Genomic DNA, 20,125 nt, shown 5'->3' with positions numbered 1-20,125 from the left:
CCAACCCTCACCTGTGGTTAAGAGCTTTGGGTAGTGACCAAAAAAACTTAGATCGCAGATACAAGCCGCCGAAATTAGTTGCCTCTGAAGACGGCTGGGCTCAGCCTTAGAGATAGGGTAAGGAGCTCAGACATCAGGAGGGAGCTCGGAGCAGAGCTGCTACTCCTTAACATCGAAAGGAGCCAGCTGAGGTGGTTCGGGCATCAGATTAGGATGCCCCCTAGGTGCCTCCCTTTGGAGGTTTTATGGGCACGTCCAACTGGGAGGAGACCAGGTACAACCAACTAACCCTGATCAGAGATACCTGTATGATATGGCTGCAGAGGCTCTCTCTGGTTGCGTGCTAGCCTCTAAATGTGATTACTAAATCTTAAACTACATTCCGGTGTTAAGACATCAGGATTAGGTTACATTAGATATATTGGAGGATTTAGTCCAAAGCTTGGCATCCACCTTTGTGGTTCATATGTAAGGGGTATAGAGATATCTTGCCACGACAGGTGAGAGACTTTTAATCACCTTTGGGACATCGCTATCTGGGCCAGAATTATTCACTTATTTTTTGTCAGACAATGGCATTACATACCTTTAAAATGAATTAAAATCTGAGAGTGAGTGCAAGACAAAAAACATTTGGCCCAGGACAGAACCTTGGGGAACACCACAAAACACATATTCTAAAAAGAGTCTTATAGGTGCCAGATGTCAACCATTTATTTATAATAGACACACACATGGAACAATAGAATCCATTACTTTTTTAAGTGGGTACATTGTCAATGGGACTAGAAAAATTCTAAGCTAAAATGTATTCTAATTATTGATCCAATGACCTGATCCCCTATTCTTGGTTGGATTCCCATGGAGCGATTTACAGCAAGCAGATTAAAGAGTCTATGTTTACATTTACCCTGCAGAGTTTCACAGTGAGTTTTAGCTTTGCCATTTACAAGAAAACGGGGAGTTTTTTTCTCTAGAGAAGATGTACTGCTTGATCCACCACCAATAGAGCCACCAAAATTGACACAGAAATAAATGTTAGCACAGCTGCTAAACGTTTTTATTTTGCAGGTAATATTTACAGTTCATAACAGCCCTTATTGAAAAAATGACTTAATTCCTGAATATAAAATATCACATGCAGCACCTTTAAATAGATTGACTTAAAGTGCCATTGACATTCACTTTCAAGTACATGTGTTTCTCTCTGTGCCTCCTCACTGTAGTTGAACCGTCAGAACCGTTCTTTGAAGAGGAAAAGCATGATGTTGCTGTCCCACCTCAGCCCAGAGACAATCACCAAGATCAGCCTTGAGGATGAGGAGAAGGATGAGGAGGAGGATGAGGAGGAGGAGGAGGAGGAGGAGGAGGAAGGTGAAGAGCTACATGGATCCAGCAATGTCTGCCTCTCCCCCCAGTGCCAGAACATCATCTCAGGTACAAGACATCTCAATCTCGTCCAATTGTGAGGGATGTCATATAATTACCATCACGTGAGCAGTTAGCCATATAGAAATGGCAAAACTGTTGGTGGCATCTTCTCTGTTCACTTCCGACTTATGCCTTGATGGCTCTGGTTTTGGAAGGCAACAGCCCGAGTTTTACAACATAATTGCTACCTTTTATTACTACCTGTTCCAGTCACTGGTAACTGGAAATGTAATATCTCGTTACAAAGATTTTATGTCAAAAGGGAGTGCCACTACAGAACAGTTGCATCATGCCTTGTGCTACATACTGTATACTTTTAATTAAAAAAAATGCATTGAATTGAATCTTGAAAGTACACATTTGTAATAGAAACCTTGAGTAACAAAGTGGTCACATGCAGAAAGATGTGGGCATTTACCATGCAGATATGGTCTAATGCTATTGGTGCAATATAGAACTGGAAGACTTACCACTGACCAAATTTGGAGGATGGAGAGGAGAGAGAAGCCAAGGATTGGCTACATTTCACAGTCGTACAGTCTCTGCCAAAAAATAAACTAATAAGATAACGACAGTGTTTCCCACTCAATTATATTTTTCTGTGGCGGTAGCTGCTTAGAGTTGTTTATTTATTGGCTAAACTAGCTAATTAGCTGAGGTAACACCTCACAGACATTTAGTGGGACCCTTTTGTTACTCAAAGTGGTCATGCCCCAAAGTTTACATAACAAATGCAATTTAAACCACAGTTAAAAACATTCATCCAGCAAACTTGGATCTTTTTAGGCACCTTGGCATTGGCCTTTTTTAAGTCCCGAAGGGTTGTTTTTGGAGCTAGATCAATGATAGGAATTGAGGGACAAAAAACAGAGGTGTACATTCACAAAAACATTTTTTTTTAAATTTCTTCCAATGAAAAATTTGGTTGTGGTGAATAAACTAAAACAAGCTAAGATCAAGCAACTAAAACACATTAAAATGTCTCTTTTTTATTGGTCATGTATGCAGTAATACATAGTACGATGCGTAGTAAAGTGCTTCTGGTACCTGTCCAGCCATATATATATTTTATTTATTTATATTTATTTACATTAAATTAATTTAAAGTTACAACACTCTGGAGAGTACTATACAATTTCAAATAAGAAAAATATGGAATAGAAAAAAAACAGAGGAAAATAGAAATACATATTGTATATCATTATAATTAAAGTGGTGTGGTGAAGACTACCTACATGTGTTGCAACGTAGACAGTGCAGTAGTTGTGCCAGTATCAGGCTGTATGATTGAAGTTAACACTGTTTTTGTAATTTTATAAAAGCAGAAATGAATTGCCCCTCAACCTCTTACAATACATACTTAAGTTTTTGTTTTAATAATGGGCCTTAGATGAAAGTTTTATGATGAAGGTCTAATACTTAGTAAACATGTCTCAGTGACCTTCAGTTAGATGGATTCTTTGTTATTTTGGAATTTATTTGGTCATTTACATTACATTTAGTGCCATACTTTAACTGTCCCTATGGTCTATTATGTAGTGGCCTTAGCTGGTAATTATTTTAGTGAAAGTATATGCTACAACAGTGGGCAGAAAAATGATTAATATTTAAACTGCTAAACTAGTAACTACTACAGTAAGTGCTGTGTGTTACTCTAGTACTGAGACAGTGAAGTACTAGTGTTTTCAAGCTGTCCCTGGGAAATGTCACAGTCAGTTCCTTTAGTCGCTCAGTGATAATACCTCAGTGATGGATTTATGCTCTCTGATGCTTTTCTCATCATGTTGTTCAAGACTGTTGGCATTAAAAGGGAGAGATAATCATGTCATTTGCAAATGATATGCTCCGAGGCAGAAGATGATTGGATACTGAAATAAGTTGACTTGCTCAGATTTTGGGCTTATTGTGGGGAAAATTCATAATTGTATGTTAATGGACAGCTAGTCAAAGCCCTTCCTGTCGGGGAACACGTGGTGCTTGATACTTTCACTCTATATGTTTTAATTTACAACATAATAAGGTTTACAATGAATTAGATCACAGAAAGTCAGAGAAGGTTGTGCCATTATCAGAAGTCTTTATCTGCTTTTTAAAATTTGTAGCATTTTATGTGAGAGTTTTATCCATCTGAATACTTCTCCTACTTAACAAAGGGCATTCCATCTCACCAGAGAAACAATTTTACATGTCAGCGACCTTTTTCTGTTAAGTACCCTCCTAAATGTCTCCGTGTGGTCCTGCTGTGAGCTGCTTTTTATTAGCAGATTTAATGTCTGTGTAATTTCAAAAAATTCACAACAAAAGTGTTTTTTCAAGTTTCCTGGGTGCAGGAATTCCTAAATTTTAATGCAATTAACACATGAAGTGGTGGCTGACAATACTTCTTTGAATAACAATAATACATCTGTTAATATTCATACCCATTATATTTACCTCATATATCACATATAAAATGAATTGCTAATACCGTATATTCACCTGTTTTCTCACCACTGTACTGCACCGTTTATTGAATATTCACAATCTAAAAACAATCCAGAATCTTGAACTTGACCACATGATGTGTTTTGATACCCCCTGATACTCTGTAATTGCGATATAACTATTTCCTCAACGATTGTTTAAGGTTGATCACACTAACCTTGGTTGTACTGCAGATTTATATGTGTCAACTGTAATGCAAATAGATTCAGTATGAAATGTGCTCAAGTTAAACACTGCTTTGATTTTGTTTCAGAGCTTCAAAGTAAGTTGGAATTCACACTAAAGGAGAAAGATCAGGCAGTTGCTGATCTAGAGGCAGCGAGAGAGCAACTGGAGGAAACCAGAGAAGCAGTATGTTTCTTTGTTTTATTTGCACTCAGATTCCACATGAAACACATTTTTAATGATCATGCATCCATGTAAACCAAATTGTTGAAAGCTATGAGATACAAAGACGAGGTGAGTAGAGGTGAAACTGTCCTCACAATGAAATCTGCACACAAGTTTACTTCTCCAGACAGTGATCAGAGCTGTGTCCGTAGTAGCAGTCTGTACATCATGGCAGCAGTCTGCTATAGAGAAACAGCAGACCTTAGAATGCTGTAAGTGACCAATCAGAATCAAGTATTCAACACAGCAGTGTAATAATCCGCTATAACAACCCACTCAATGTACATTATATCTTACTTCTTTTGCTGCACGTATGAGCTGTTTTGGGAAATGAATCTATAGTACTGAGAACTTTGAAAACGTTTTGAGAAATGTGCCAAAGCAATTGAGAAAAACTGTGACATCATGACAGAAAGATTTCACCTTTTAATCAGTTTCAATTTGCATACGTAGAATATTCCACAAAAAAAATTCCTGTATCCGTTTCAGATTTCTGATTCAACAAAGTAACGATAAAAAATGTATATCGAAGCAAAGTGAAACATTATATATGGTCACTATAAACTCAATGTAAAGAGAGAGGGTTGGCAACAGCAACCCCGAAGCGGCTATACAGAAGCACTGGAGCTGAAAGGCTGCCTCTGTGGACCCAGCAGGCTGGGGCGAGCTGTGTGGCCTGTGTGTTGCTCAAGCTACTTGGCTGGCCTGGCTCAAAGCTTAGAGGTGATTTTAATTCATGTGGGTTTACAAATAGAGGCGGACAGAAACTAAATCAAAGTTTCAAGTTAAGTGCAGAGTATATTTTGATTTTAAAAAGTATGTTGTTCACTTGTGAAATACATTAAAAACCAGTTGTTGCATGAAGAACAACACTTTCATTTAGAAAGATGTCTGAAGATGAAGAAAATCACTGTTTTGGTCCAGTTGCCACGGGAATCTGGTCTGAAAAAAGTGCTGGCTTGTCATCTGCATTTTGATACAGACAGTATTTACTATGAAATATAACTCCTAAAACAAACTTTTTTGTATTCTCTGTAATGTTTCTCTACTTCATCTCCTTTTACATTTGCAGCTGATGAAAGAGAAGCATGATAACACAGTTTTGATATCTGAGACATTGAAGCAAAAGAAGCTCCTGGGCAAATATAACAGAGGTATGAGGGGCTCACAAGTAATCCAATGTCTCCAATGTATTGTAAAGCACGTGCTGCTCTTTAAGGTTTAAGGCACAAATAATCTAATGTGGAAATCTTGTCTCAGTGTCTCAGTTTGCTGTGGAGGAATTTGAGGCCTTACAGGACACCTTGAACCTGGAGCGTGACCTGAGGACAGAGGCAGAGAAGTTTGCCCGATCGGTAACTTTTCACAGCAGCTCTTTACATTTCTCTTTGTTCTGTGTGTGATGATTTGACTATTTGTTGGAATCTACATTTTCTTTGTCTTGTTCATTTCTTCAGATGGTCGTCGAGCAAAAGCAGCTGAAGAGACAGAGTCAGATCCTGATGCAGAGCTCCTCGCCCAGTCAAGCTCTGCATGAAGCCCTCAGCCAGGTCACCAGACTGACCACAGATCTGGAGTCTCAGAAGCTGGAGCACCAGGAGCAGGTCTGTGTACACAGCTGATGCACAAACTGGATTCATTCATAGTTGTAGCATCACACATGAAGGTCACCTTTCATTTTTGGATGTAAAGACTGTACAGAATGCACGCATATAAAAGTTAAGCCTGCCTCTGAGATGTTTGTGTTCCCATTCATAACTCATGAGCACTTGGTATTTGTTCTTATTCGTTTAATATCATTCTCAATGTGCAGTTCTTTTAAAAGGCAAAACCCGGCCCAAGTTGAAGGCAATTTTTTAATCGGCTAAAATGTCAGCCTGCTCACTTATTGGACAGTAACTGCTACACGAGTGCCAATCACTATATTGTTATTGAAGTAATCAATCATAGAAAGGCCTCTGGTTACAAGAACTGGGCATAATATCTGAAATAACCCTCTTGTAGTCTTGGGAGAAGAAATATACCTGATGAGTTTCCTGAAACAACCTTGAAATAGAAACACTTAAAATAGAAAAGGAACTGAGAATTTGAGAGCATGCTAGAACACTGATACTAACAATAATAGTGTTTTGTTAGTAATTGCAGATTAAGTAAAAGGCCAGACTTCAGTCTGTAGTAAACATGACCACCATGATCCTTTTATCAGCTCAACCATGGTTTTTTGTTAAAGGAGTTTAGTTTAAAAAAAAAAGCTCAATCTTTGTGTGAAAAGGTTTTTGAGACTCGGAGTTACACAAACTGATGAATTCTGATGTGCTCATTAAAGTTATAATCTCGAGTCTTAGTTTCGTTCTCTTTGGTGGCACCTATGGCAATAAGCTGTAATTGCGGGAGCACACTTTCCAGACAGTGTTGCATGTGTGACGTCCACGCTTGGCTCCGGTTGTAACTCTTTATTTTCCTCGCTGACGGTCGCCTTCCTTTTTAGACTGTTTGCCTTCATCCGAGCGTCATTTTCGCTTATTTTTGAAGTTGTATCTGTAGTCATCGATCTGTTCTTTGTTTGTTCAGCCATAGCAGATTACTGTTTACTCGCAACACTTGCAGAGACTGGAAAAGCAGCCCCTTAGCTCCACCTACCCTCTCTGGCAGACCAACCACTGCTGGCTGATAGAAAACGTGTCACTAACTGGGCGCCGCTTGTGATTTTTACCACAAAGTCGCCACAGACACCCCATCCATGATACTGCAAATGCAAAGGCTTTCATCAGTGGACCACAGGCTCAATTGTGACATTTGGCGATAAATAGTGACATAACAGACATTTATTTAGATGAAAACCTTCGAGATTATTACTTTAAGTCCATGCATGCATGTATGTAACACATCACGCTGTGACACTTTTAATTCACATTTACTCATTAAAAACCTAAAAAATATAAAAATGGTTACATATGTAACCCATCCCTGTGCATCTGCAATGCTTATAATAAATATGCATCAAAACAAGAATTATTGATGTGGTTAATTACATAGAGGGGGAATGCCTGGTGAATAATCACAGGTCATGCCCGTAAAACCTCGGGCTGTGACCTGCCAGATTAATAATTAAAAGCAGCAGCGTTGCCTCTAGCTCCCTCCCACCTTCTCGGGCACTGATGGAAAACAATTAGAGCTGAGTGGGATCACTGATCTCTGCTGGTGCTGGGGTGGAGGTGAACCATACCCTTCATTTGAGGAACAATTAAAACACTGGTTAAGGAACTGGGGTTGGGGAGCAGATGACTGAATGTCACCTGGCAGCTACCCAATGCTACTTATGTGAGATCATCACTACAGGACCTGCAGCCAACAAAATGCTGCAGAGCTACGTTTTTTTGTCGGCTAGACAGTAGAATCGAAACATTCATATTATCATTGTATAGTTTTACATTTTTCTTGTGTAAAAAGGGAAATGTCTTTTAATGGAACATGTAAATATTATAAAACTGAATCGATAATCTGAATCTAATAGTTTGTTCATGCTAAGCAGGAGGTTCATGCTCCATACTGTACAGGCGCTTTTTGGTAAAAACTATGAGTGAATGTTCTGGTTCGTTCGTCCTCAGATTAAGCAGATGGAGGAGACGCTGAGGAGCAGTGAGACTCAGAAGGAGCTGACTGCACTGAGGCGTAAACTTGAGCTTGTGGAGGAGGAGAAGACGGATTACCGCGACAAATGCTCCAAGACTGAAGTGGAGGTCAAAGATCTGCGCTTTACAGGTGAAGACAGTTAGAGGTATATTTCTTGGACTCATTGTGGGGCTTTACACTATTTCCTATAGAGGACAATGCAGAATCAGCACTGTAGATGGAGCACTGTGTGTGTAGGCTACAACAATCCAAACAGGCCCCATCTGCTTTAAAGAATGACCATGAGATTCTCTTCAGGTCTTTTGTTGTACTAGAAGTCCATTAGCTGTTCTGTCAGAGTCTGGACTACAATAGTCTCCCTTTCTGTTGTGTTGCTGTTTGTGTACTCTAACTGTGTTTGTTGCATTGGCCAGTTGAGGAGCTCCAGAAGAAACTGCAGGCAGCTACCAACCCGCCCCCAGCTCCAGCTCCTCCACCTCCCCCACCACCTCCACCTCCTCCGGCTCCGGCCCCCCCGCCCTCCAACCCACTCAGGTTTGATCACATCCAATAGTACGCAGAGATATTATACTCTTCTGCAATTTCGCTTGAAACTTTTTACAATTCAAAGACTAGAATACAGAAATTGTGCGACCTGGTCTTATGGCTCTTTTCACTCTTATTATCATGTCAGTCAGCACAGATTTTAAAACAATCAAATCAAAGTATATTTTTTGCCTTGCATGACAAGTCTTTACTTACTTGACGCACCATTTAGAGGCACAAAGTCCGCTTGGTTGGTGGAATAATACTATAATTTCTGCAGACAATCATTATGTGACTTCACTTCCGTCTTTTATAATTTTCTTGATTTGTGTTTTAACAGAAACCATTTCTAACCGAGTAGTTTTGGTGACTAAACATAACTAAGCTGTGCTTTTTGTGAGGTTAAGGGATCTAAACTACTTGGTTAAATTCAGGAAAGGATCAGAGTTTGGGGCTAAACATGAAAATGAATTTTTAGTTTCAGACAGGACACAACAGGGGTCTTCCTTAAGGCATGTTATTTGCGCTAAGACCATGTAATGCAGTCATGCGTAATGATACACATACTCGTTTGTGTTGAAGGCAAGAAAAATACTTGAATAATTCATAGACTGCTGTGAGACAGTGATGAAATGTGTGTAAATCAGTGACTCTCTAACTCCAGTGACGTTAGTAAGTAAAGTAAGTAGACAGTAAAATTTAAAAGGACGCAGTAAACTCACTATCTATCCCAGTGACTCGCCTCATTTTTCCCATACAGAACGAAACATAGTGAACTAGATTTGTCGTGAAACTCATGTTAAAATCACAGTAATCCGCAAGGGAAACGTCCCCGTTACCACTCACTAAGTACAAGTAATCATTAGCCCCTTTTGCACTGCCAGTTCAAGGTGGGATTATTACGCCTCTGTTATGTTCCGTCTTTTATGTAAAACCTACAGAGGCGGAATGGTGGGGTGAAGTCGTTCCGGCATCGGCGGTAGTGTGACTGGCTGCTATCTGGTCGATAAAGTAAAATATAAAATAAATAAAAAACTTTGAAATGATGACATCTTGCCATGCATGCAATACCAACTTAACTTAACTCAACTTTATTTACCTTTCATACATACAAGCATACAACCCAACGTGCTTCACAAAGGAACAAACGGACAGAAAAATAGAACAGAAATTGACAACAACAAATACAATTTTAAAAGACAAGGACGGTAGAAAGTAATACAAAAAATAAAAACAGTAAAAAGTTTAAATACCGGAGATAAAACTTTGTATAAAACAATGATGAGAACTTAAAAGCAAATTACGAGAAAAAGCTTCTGCATAATTATTATTAAAACCTTTATTTTTTCTAAACCTTTACATGACTGTCGGATGGTCAAGGTGAGGCAGCTGCCTGAATTATGACCAGCTAATCTCGTCTTGTTCTTACCCTGTAGTTCGCTGTTGTCGTTGATCCGAAAGAGAAGAAACATCACTACTGACATCCCACTGGTGGACCAGGACTCTGTCAAGACACCAGGTAAAAAACATTGTAGTAAACATGTAGTCTGATTAATCTGTTAATATCATGTTATGGAAGAACTTTCCACTTGGATTGACTGGAAGGTAAACTTTGTCATCTGATGCAGGTCTTTATTTTTTGTGCTAAAGTCATGCACCATTATGAAAGTATACACAGTGCGAGCAGTTAAGAGATTTATTGTAGTTTTATTTTTCAACCTGTTTAAATGTGACTGTTGTATGTATAGCAACAAGTGGAATATCTATCCCCCTCTGTCCTTTCTCTGTAAGGCAAGGCAAGATTATCTATAGAGCACCATTCATACATAAAGCAATTCAAAGTGCTTTACACAGATGAAAGAACAGAGCATTAAGAACATTAAAAGAAATGTGACACAAAGCAAAACATAGATAACAAAATATATTAAGATATAAGTGCAGGTCCGGTCAGAACGCTACACTTGTATATGCTTACTTCCCCAAGGACAATTTCTAACACATTAAGTATTAGAATCGCCTTTTTATATTATATATATATATATATATATATATATATATATATATATTATATTATTATAATATTCAACCTTCCCCATTTTAAAATTGTATGGAAGTTATTTAATATTGATCAAGCAAAAAGAATTAGGTAATAGATTAAAACATAAAATCAATTAAATATCAATTAAAATAATTAAGTACAATTAGATGAGAAGTTAAGTGAATGTAGGAGTAAATAAAATACTGATTGAGAAAGCCTCAGGTAGCTTGTTCCACAGCAGAGGAGCGTAGAAACTAAAAGCTGATCTGTGTGCACTTTGTATCTCTGTCTCTACAAAGGGAGGTTTTTCCCTGCCAATGTTGCACAGAGCTTTTTCACGGTGCAATTGTTTGGTCAGTTTAAAGTGAAGTGCCATGGGGTAACTTCTGTTATTATTTGGCTGTATATAAATAAAATCTTGGCTTATTTTAAATTGACTTCTTCTTTCTCAGGGACGCAAAATAAAAAGTGACTCAAATGTTGCATCACAGTATGTTAGTGACACAACATTTGAGTCACTACAATAAATAAGTACATATAAATTAAAAATGGCCATAAAATCCTTGTTAAGAAAACGTGTCCCAGCTGTACCGACTTCATCAGCTTTTTCCAACACGTGATAAAAGCAGTTGTTTCTGTCTTGATGGAAAGAAGGTGGATTTGCAATCTTTACTGTTTGAACTGACACCACTTGCTTCAGTATGCAAATATTCATGTTCACTTCTTTGTGTGAATAAATTATCTTTTGTCTTCTGAGTGATGAGAATGACGGGACTGCTGTATTAATGTCCCCATCCTGTAACTCATCCCATCTTAAAATTCAAACATTAAGCCTGTCTTTTCTTGTTTTTGTTGTTTTCAAGCTGCTGTTTCTCATCCTGTCACTGCAGGGGATCAGGCTCTGAATTCGTTTGTGCCTTTCAGATTTAATCCTTTTTCCTTGTCTTTTGCAAATGGAAGCTGCTTTTGTGTAGAAGGACAAATGATGTAGGAAGTGGTGCATTTGAAATTAAAACTCCGATCTTTATCGTTGGCCTATTCGGCCAACGTGTTAAATTCTTCAATTTGTGCAAACAAAAGGGAAGCCTTGACTTGTTGGATCAGGTGGGGCGTCCGTGTTGACTGAGCAGGATACACTGAGTTCTCATTTTGTTAAATAGTTTTATGAATATATGAGGCCTGAATTGAGCACTATGCGCGGGGTATTTGTTGAAATAACATACAGTGCTGAATGGGTGCCACCCAAGGATCTTCGACTCTGACACCAGAATAATAGTCTCTTTCCAAGCACTTTGGAGGAAAATATTTCACTATTTCTTGTACACGAATAGTTTTTGTGTGACATTTTAAAGACATTTTAGTGACAATGGATCCATTGTGTGGTCCGCTGAATGTTCTATGTTAGAAAATTAAGTATTCACATTTCTTTGTCAATGGGCTGCATTACTGCAGAATTAGATTCATTTGTTCCCATCTTGTGAACTTGAGAAACTCTCTTATCCTCGCAAAACTTTCGGATGACAAATTGCTAAATATTGTTTGTGTTTTTTATACACAGAGACCAAATTTATTACAGAATGTCTTTGGTGACCTTACATTCTTCAAATGCTCTGAACCCTGGAGGTGTACTTTGAATGCCGCAAAATAAGCTGCCATGGCAGTGATTATTAATGGTTTCATGACTGAAGCCGATTTTCAGCACGTCTCTGTTTGCATCAGCTGTCTAAATGCTTTTTACTGTTCTCTTCTGGTAACACGCGGATGTGACTTTGAAGCTCTGCTGCTCCTGTTATAAATCAGGATTGACATTAATACAATTCAAGTCAATACTTCTGGTATAATTAGGAGGGAAAATCTGGAGTTTCTCCAACTAAACTTTATTGATTGGTCCTGGGGGCTTTTAAATTCAAATGAGCTATATTTCAAGTGCAGGGCTAATGACGCCTGTGGATTACGCAGTGCCTGGTACCTCTCAAAATCATTTAAACTCACTTTGGTTCTTGGCACTGTTTCCCAGGCAGACTCCCATTTAGAATTTGTGAAACCGCTAAATATGTGTCGTGTCTGTTAAAAGGACAATTAAAGCCTCGAGCTTGTTGGTGAAATCTTTTTGCTTGATGTGTCTCTCACAGACGTGGACGTCAGGCAGCAGGCTGTGGACGAAATGATGCAAAGGATCAAAAGAGGCGTTCAGCTTCGACCTGTCAGCCAGTCTCCCACCAGGACCAGGAGACGGGTAACTTTAATATTCCCCTTAAATGTATCCGTGAACGTTTGTGTTTTTATTGGGTTATCAGGTTATCCGTCCTCTCCCTGTCATGGAGGGAATATCTGCAGATTCCACAAAACATCCACTTTGACTCAAGGATGAACTATAGACTGTATAAATAATGGACGTAGTCTCAGTGACGTCACCCATTGGTTTCTGAAGAAGCGTTTTGAATCCCGAATTGCGCCGGCGCTGGGGGTCGCCATATTGGAAATGCCAGATCCGGCTATTCCAGAGGCAGGCAAAGAGGCGGAGCGCGACCGAGCTAAAGCCTATGGCTGAGGACTATGGGCGGGCCGCATGAATCAGCCAGCTATGACTATGAAGCTAGGCTATATGCTCCTCAGCGTAGCTAGTGGTTATAAGCCATAGACTGTATAAATCATGAATGAGCTAGTTTGACTTTGCCAGGAGGAGATTCGGCGAGCCGACACGTAACGGGAAACTTAAAATAACCGATCTTCTCATCACTGCAGTCCGCTGTAATCTCTCCGGGGAAAAGCCAACAACTCCTGACTCCTATTTACTGGCCGACGGATAAATAAATGTTTGATAAACACTGAACAGGCTAACAAGCAGCTAAAGCGAGCACAGTATACCTTTTACATAGTGCTAAAAATATTTCAATACATAACATTAGCATTTAACTCACTGAAGGGCTGGAGCTCAGACTTCTTGCACGGCCATAAAGTTCCATAAATCCCACACAGAGATTATTTGTCCAAACTTTGAATGAAAAAATCCCCAAAAGTCTCCAACAACACAAACAGGTGAAGTTAAGCTCAGTGTCTGTGTCTGTGTTGACGTCTAGCAGACAGCCAGCAGGATCCACCTGTCAATCAAGTGAGCCGTCCCCTATGATTTAAGGCTTAATATAATTAAAGAGTGTGTTATAAAAAAATTCACCCCCCGTACAGTTATCTTGAACAATAAAATTAGCTATTTATAACAAAACCGTTTTTTGTACCAGGCTGTAAACATGTTTATTTCTGCTGTAAACATTTTCCCACCTGCTGTAATGTTATCTCATGTTTTCTGGAGCCAGCCTCAAGTGGCCACTCGAGGAGCTGCAGTTTTTTGCACTTCCGCATTGGCTTCATTTTTCAACACCGGAGGTTGCCGCTTGGGATGAACTGATGGTGGTCAAAGGTCAAGGTCACTGTGACCTTACATCCCCACCAATCTAATTAACAGATATCTAAGCAGAGCCTGGAGGATATTTTACGGAGGTTAATTTGTATCTTTTTTAATTGTATTGATCTCTGTCAGTGCGCTCTCTGCGTAAGGCTTGGATGACCAAAGCATCTAACAGCAGTATGTAAGCCATTCAGTAGCAGAAAGCACACACGCATCCAAGGGTTTTTATAGTCAAAATTTTGATCAATTGACCAAAAGTATCTCTTTAGCCCAATTATAATTTTCTCTTATCTAAGAGAAGAGCAAAAAAAAAAGAAAATATTGTTGAATCCAATCTAAATCAATGGGTACCAACAAAATAAGAAGGATAAGAAAATGTGTTCGTATATCGCTTCTTTGATGAGGCCCATTGTGTTACAATATTAATGTAAACTAAGATTAATGTCAACAACACATAAACTGTATATCAGTACTGTATATAGCCACGGGGTCTGAAAAGCAAAGCCAATCCATAAGTGGCATAAACCTGCATCGTTGGTCATTGCAGGGGGCGACTCCACCGGGTTAAAAATGTTTCAAAGTTTCAAAGCAGAGCATGAAAAAATGACCTTGCTTCTAACTGTACTTATTACCTCAGTAAGCAGTTCATGGTTCATCTCAGCATGATGTTCATTTTGTAAAACAGATTTTCTGTAACCAAAGTTTGCATCCAAATTGAAAACACACTTACAGTGAATGCTTATTATTATGGATGCAACTTGAATACCAACCCAGCGCTAGCTTTAGCTAATAACTTAGCATTGGTAACTGCTCTCTACTCTCCAGCTCGACCCTCTGGTTCAAATACAGTCTCTTATGGCTCCCAAAAATAACTAAACTCAAGGCCACAGAACAGTAGTCCATAAAGTACTATAGCAGGTAACCGTCACATTGGCTACGTCTGTGCCATGAAGTGACAACACTGATGCTAAGTATTTTAGTGAAATTAGAAATTAGGGTATAATAAAGTATGTGAATTATGTTAGCCACACTTTAAAGTAAAAGAGATATTATAGACACACAGCAGGCCATAAATAGTGACATAAAGAACTAGGGCTAGGGTTACATATCTCTGGGAATATATTGAGCAAAATCACATTTTAGATCAAAGCATTTTGTTTCATGCACACAGAATTGGAGTTGTTTAAAGAAGCCGCTCAAAGAAGTGAAACACTAAGACAAAGATGTAGTGAGACGTCTGCCAGCAGCTGGTGAGGTAAATATAGTCTTGTTAGGCTGATGGATGTCAGTGGTGAGCAAAATTGTGTGAGTTAACTGTGATGAGTATCCTGATGTCAGAAGCGCATGTGGCTGCTGGTCTTTCCAACAGTGTACACCACTGAGACACTAGAGGCCTTTTTGTTGTGGACCTCTGTGTGTGGCTCATGGAGCACAGGGGGAGACGTGAAAACATTCACTGCTTCAGACTGACAAAATAAAGGGCGCCACCTGCAGAAAGTAAGCAGGAAAGTGAAAGGCATGAAAACATGAAACTGGGGAGTCATTAAAGAAAGTGCATGTGTGTGATTTTGGCCGTGATTGTGACAGAAAATGTGTTGTCATCTCTGTTGAAATCACCAAACTAAACCACTGGCTGCAGACGTCAGCGTGTATTGTTCAGTGCTCTTAAATCCATCAGTGTGTGGGATTATCTGGGAGCTGCTTGTTTTGATAAAACATGACATATGGCCAAGACATCTTTTAGTCTGTGTGTTCCTCCGCCACAACAACTCAGCCAAATTAGATAGCATTAGGACCTGCTCTACGAGGTAATTATAAATAATGAGGATGGGAAAATTGACGTGACTCAAAATGATTGTGTGTTTACACATTTGCTTCTTGTAGAAAGCATACGTCTGCGTGCTTGCCTACAGTGTCTCGTCTCTGTGGTAAGAGGTGCAGTTTAGCCTCTAAGTGCTGAATGAGGAAAAATAAGTATAATGTGTCAGACTGCTGTTTATTTACCAAAGCCATCTCTTTCCTGCTATTTTCCTTTTATCAGATGGAGAGGCTGCCCTCTAATTCTGCCTATCAGGAACTTAAAGGAATCATGGTAATGGGACTTTAAAACAATCAAATGTCCTTACAAACCGTCTTTTACCAGTTGAACTTTCTGTGTGTTTACACTGGGGGGAGAGCCTTTGTTTTCTACACTGTATATAGATGTGCTCACACCGAAATGTAATGTTAAAATATAATACAATTCTACTAAGGTTGGAAAGTATTTTACTGAAGAGAGAGTGCAGCATTTAAAGAGCTAACATTAATATGAACATACTTGGCGTTCACGATGGAGAAAAGCAGATTACATTAGCATTTATACACTAATATGAGTAAAGTCCAGATAGTTTAAAAGTTACTGATTTTGAGCTGTGGTGTGACTTTGCAGCTCTGTTGCTTCTGAACAGGCTGTCCGTCTAAATGTTTGTGTGTTTTTGTTGAAACTGTCCAGGAGAGTTTCAATAGAACCGCCCCCCAACCGAAGACAGTGTCTCCGTCAGAAAACAGCCAACATGAGGAGCTGCAGAGGATCCTCCTGAGACGGCGGGGTAAACTGGAGTCCCCACACGACAGTAAGTTTTAATCTCCTTCATGTCAAACTTTGTGTGGGCTGTAACCAACCACACAGTCTTTCTGTAGTATTAAAGTGATCTCTTGTAACTCAGGAAATTTAAAACATCAGTTATAATCGTGTGGACTGTTTGTTTATCAAATGTTTGGCCTTTGAGAGGGTGATGGATATGTAACTGTCATGTCACTTCATTGTGGTTTAAGCAGACTTACTTTTAGCTGCTGTAGTTTGAGGAGAAAGTGGCAACAGTGATCGTTTGTCTCAGCAAGTGTTTGTCCTTTTCTTAAGGTCGTAATCCCGTCCTCTCCCCTGCACCGTGAGCGCTGCCACCACGCTGACATTCCACCTGCTCAGACTGGATTTGGCCAAACGGAAGATCACATGATGCAAAATCAACATTTAGCATTAATTTTACACACATTATTTTAATAATCATTTCACTGTCACATGGTTCCTATGTGAGGGGAAAAGAAAAACCCGAGCAGACATCCTGGTTGTGCATCCAGCCGGAGGTTACACAGCATGAATGTATCAGTGGTTTATATTGAGGCCATTTAATTTCAGTGAAATGAAAGACATGCATCCCACACCGCCTTTTCAGGGTTCATTCAGCTCTTTTTATAATACCGAAGGTGAAGCCCAATTTATTGTTTGCACGGCGAGGAACAGTGCAGCGGGTTGTGCAGCCTTGAGCTTCTGCCAAAGCAAAGTATGTCTCTGAATTGTTCTGTCTGAACCAGCGTTAACCTTGTAGCCCCCCAGTGAGCAATTACAGGCCGCTGTGGCACACTTTGTTTCCACTGCTCCACTAACACCCCCCTTCATTCTCAGGACACCATTTTATACAGGGCACTGCCTCCTAGCCTTTGGACACGTCACGTTAAGGGTATGGGACAATTTAGGAGACACTTTTTGATGCTCTTTAATTATAGTAAACATTCAGACCGAACACGGACCAGCTTCAAAAAGAAGGCAGGATTAGTGACGGTGTGTTGAGACAGTGAGAAACCAGTTTGAATATAAATTCTCTGGATTTAATGATTTCCAAAACATGTTTGGTTGTTTTTTTTTTCAATTGAGAGTTGTATTGTTGGTTTGAACATGGCCATATGTTTTATAGTTATTTTTAATCTATGTCAATCTGGGACTTAATGTGTGAAACAGTCACAGAAATGATTCATTTCCCTTTTTAAGCCTTGCATTCTCGCTCGTAAAAACAGAAAGAACTTTCATACCTCATGATTTCACTTTCTGATTGGTCTTTTTTTCTCCTGAGAATCAACAACACTGTCTCCTTTTAATTATGTTTATATGCCAGGAATTTGCAATAGTAAGTCGACTAGAAGAAGAACTTAAAACAGCCCAGATTACAATTTTAACAACAAAGTGACAGAAGCCCCTGAGAGCCACGAAAGAAAGAAAAACTCTGCTGGTCAGTTTTTGTGTCTGAATTGTTTGTGCCAGCAGAATCTTTATAAGTTACTTGAAAGATTGCTTCATCTGTGAAAACGTATGATAAAGTTTTAGCCTGTAAATAAAAATGGAATTTGCCACAATCTTTTTTCTATTTTTGAAAATTGGTGAAAAAAATACTCGTGGTCTTGTATTTTTTGGTTTTAGTTGTTGTTTTTTTTGTAAAGACAAGATAGAAAACGTTTTGGTTTTTTTCAGACTCAATCAAATGGATCACCATAACTTTTTGTTCTCACTTGATTCCCAGGGCTTCTGTCGTTTAGATCAGAAAAGATAGAACTTTATTAATCCTGAAGTAAATGATAGTGCCAGATAGCTCCAAAAATACAATACAAAGTTGGAGGAATACAAAAAACAACTCAAATGTAAGTGAAAATATAAAGTCTGTGGGTTAATGCAAAAGAGACAGTGCCTAAAGAAAAACAATATCACAATAGTTATCTACAAAGGTAGGCAGGAAGTAGGCAACTCTGCTGTCCAAGTCCTGAACTGTGTATTTCCACCATCCACTCTGACCTCCTTCCTACTAAAGAAATGTTTCACATCCCTACAATACATCTCTCTTTGTGACTGATAAACCCACATTAAATAAAAAAACTTTTTACAATTTTGAATGTAACATTTTTAGTCATCATATTTTGTTTTAAATGACGAGACTGAATAAAAAACAAGAATTTCAGTGAGTCCAAAAATGCAAAGCCCTTGAGCCCTGTCCGATTTTTAACAGTGTTAAAGTGTCTTAGGGTGGATTTTGCCTTTAAGCCTCAGTCAGAGGTGGTGTTAGCCAGGTATGGAGCGGAGGATCAGCCTGTGCCCTTTGAAACATCACAATGACTGTGCCGGTGATTTCACCACAATGGAGGGCTGCTCGCGTGTTGTTTTGTTTTCCCTCGACACCTGCCCAAATTTCCCAGACACTTCCTTGAGTGAGGAGGGATTGAAACACGAGAGCTGAGAACTGTGGGTGATGTCCGTCACCTATTGTGTAGCTGCTGTTAATTAAAGCTCAGGCTTCGTTTAGCACTGAGGTGCAATTTCCAGCTCCCAATCCCCCCCCCCCTTACAGAGTGTGGAGGAAATGTCATTATGGCTCAAAGTCTCCCCTCTCTAACCCGATTCATCAGCAGCAGCTTCAAAGACTCCTCTCCATCTTCCACACGTTCATTCACTCCTCGCTGCACTGAAATGTCGCAGAGGAAGTCACACTCTAATTTTATTTAACAGCAGATTAAGTCTCAACAGAGGCTGCGCTGACACAGGAAGTGGTCTGTGAGGAGATTCAATATCAGCTGTGCAGAAAGCAGATTTGGCTCCTTCTCCTCTATTTTCTCATGACAAAGTAGTATGAGGACGTGGATCTTGGAGAGTAGAGTGAGAGTTCTACTGTAAGAGTAAATGAAAGAGAGAGAAGGCCTTTGTATTGATTTATGTCTCTGCCTGCTCATATCCTCCATATCTAACGAGGTTCTTCTCGTTGAGGCCGCCCTGGCACAGCTCAATAGTTTGCCTACATACAATAAAGTCTTTGATTCAGAGGAGGAGCGTCTTGGATCTGTTGTCTCCCTCTTCCTTCCTTCAGCAGAAGCAAAGTCAATGACCAGCTCAATTCCTTCCTCCGCCATCTGCTCCAGCGCCGGACTCGCTGATGTTGATTGACGGACGGTGCACACATCGCCGATGGAGGCAAAACATGTAATTACACCGACCATGCTGTGTCCTTTTCTTCCCCTCAGCCTGTCCTCCATTCTCCGCTCTCCGTCTTCTCCCTCGTCATCGGCCGATACAATATAATGTTTTGTTGTTTTTGTATTTTTTCCCTTCAGGGACCAGCAATTAGGGAGGTTCTTTTAGTGTGTCTGGGAAACACTTAATTTGACCTATTTTGTTAGTCATTTCATTTATTTTCCCCAAACACAGTAATTGCCTGCTGGGGAGGCTCGGCTGAGATGCTGCTGTGTGTCCGGCCTGCACGTTTCATTGATTAGAGGTTGTCTTCACTCCCCGACACTTACAGCAACACTGAGAGTGAGCTCCAACTAAACCAAGAAGCCACAAGGAACGAAACTTGAAGAAGAAGCAGCTGGAGAACATTTGATATTTAATTTATTTGCCAATAAACTGAACATGAAATCAG

At 39.6% G+C, this 20,125-nt stretch overlaps 1 protein-coding gene across 1 annotated transcript in view; it reads left to right on the top strand.

The window, feature by feature from the left end:
• The window catches only part of shtn1 (shootin 1), a 34,882-nt gene extending 15,235 nt beyond the window's left edge, over positions 1-19,647 (top strand). Inside the window, exons 5-16 of the mRNA XM_069659099.1 lie at positions 1,227-1,437; positions 4,169-4,266; positions 5,378-5,459; positions 5,566-5,660; positions 5,763-5,909; positions 7,914-8,067; positions 8,352-8,472; positions 9,900-9,982; positions 12,634-12,737; positions 15,949-15,999; positions 16,399-16,519; positions 19,571-19,647. Of these exons, the coding sequence (XP_069515200.1) occupies positions 1,227-1,437; positions 4,169-4,266; positions 5,378-5,459; positions 5,566-5,660; positions 5,763-5,909; positions 7,914-8,067; positions 8,352-8,472; positions 9,900-9,982; positions 12,634-12,737; positions 15,949-15,999; positions 16,399-16,519; positions 19,571-19,647 (1,344 nt within the window). The remainder of the gene's footprint in view (positions 1-1,226; positions 1,438-4,168; positions 4,267-5,377; positions 5,460-5,565; positions 5,661-5,762; positions 5,910-7,913; positions 8,068-8,351; positions 8,473-9,899; positions 9,983-12,633; positions 12,738-15,948; positions 16,000-16,398; positions 16,520-19,570) is intronic.
• Positions 19,648-20,125: the final 478 nt, after the last annotated feature.

The sequence above is a fragment of the Semicossyphus pulcher genome, unplaced genomic scaffold (genome assembly GCF_022749685.1).
Source record: "Semicossyphus pulcher isolate SPU_LCO1_2020_fin unplaced genomic scaffold, fSemPul1.0.p SCAF_12, whole genome shotgun sequence".
In the NCBI taxonomy this organism is placed as follows: domain Eukaryota; kingdom Metazoa; phylum Chordata; class Actinopteri; order Labriformes; family Labridae; genus Semicossyphus; species Semicossyphus pulcher.
Note: the sequence above shows the minus strand (reverse complement) of the source record. Positions and strands in the feature narration are given on the sequence as shown.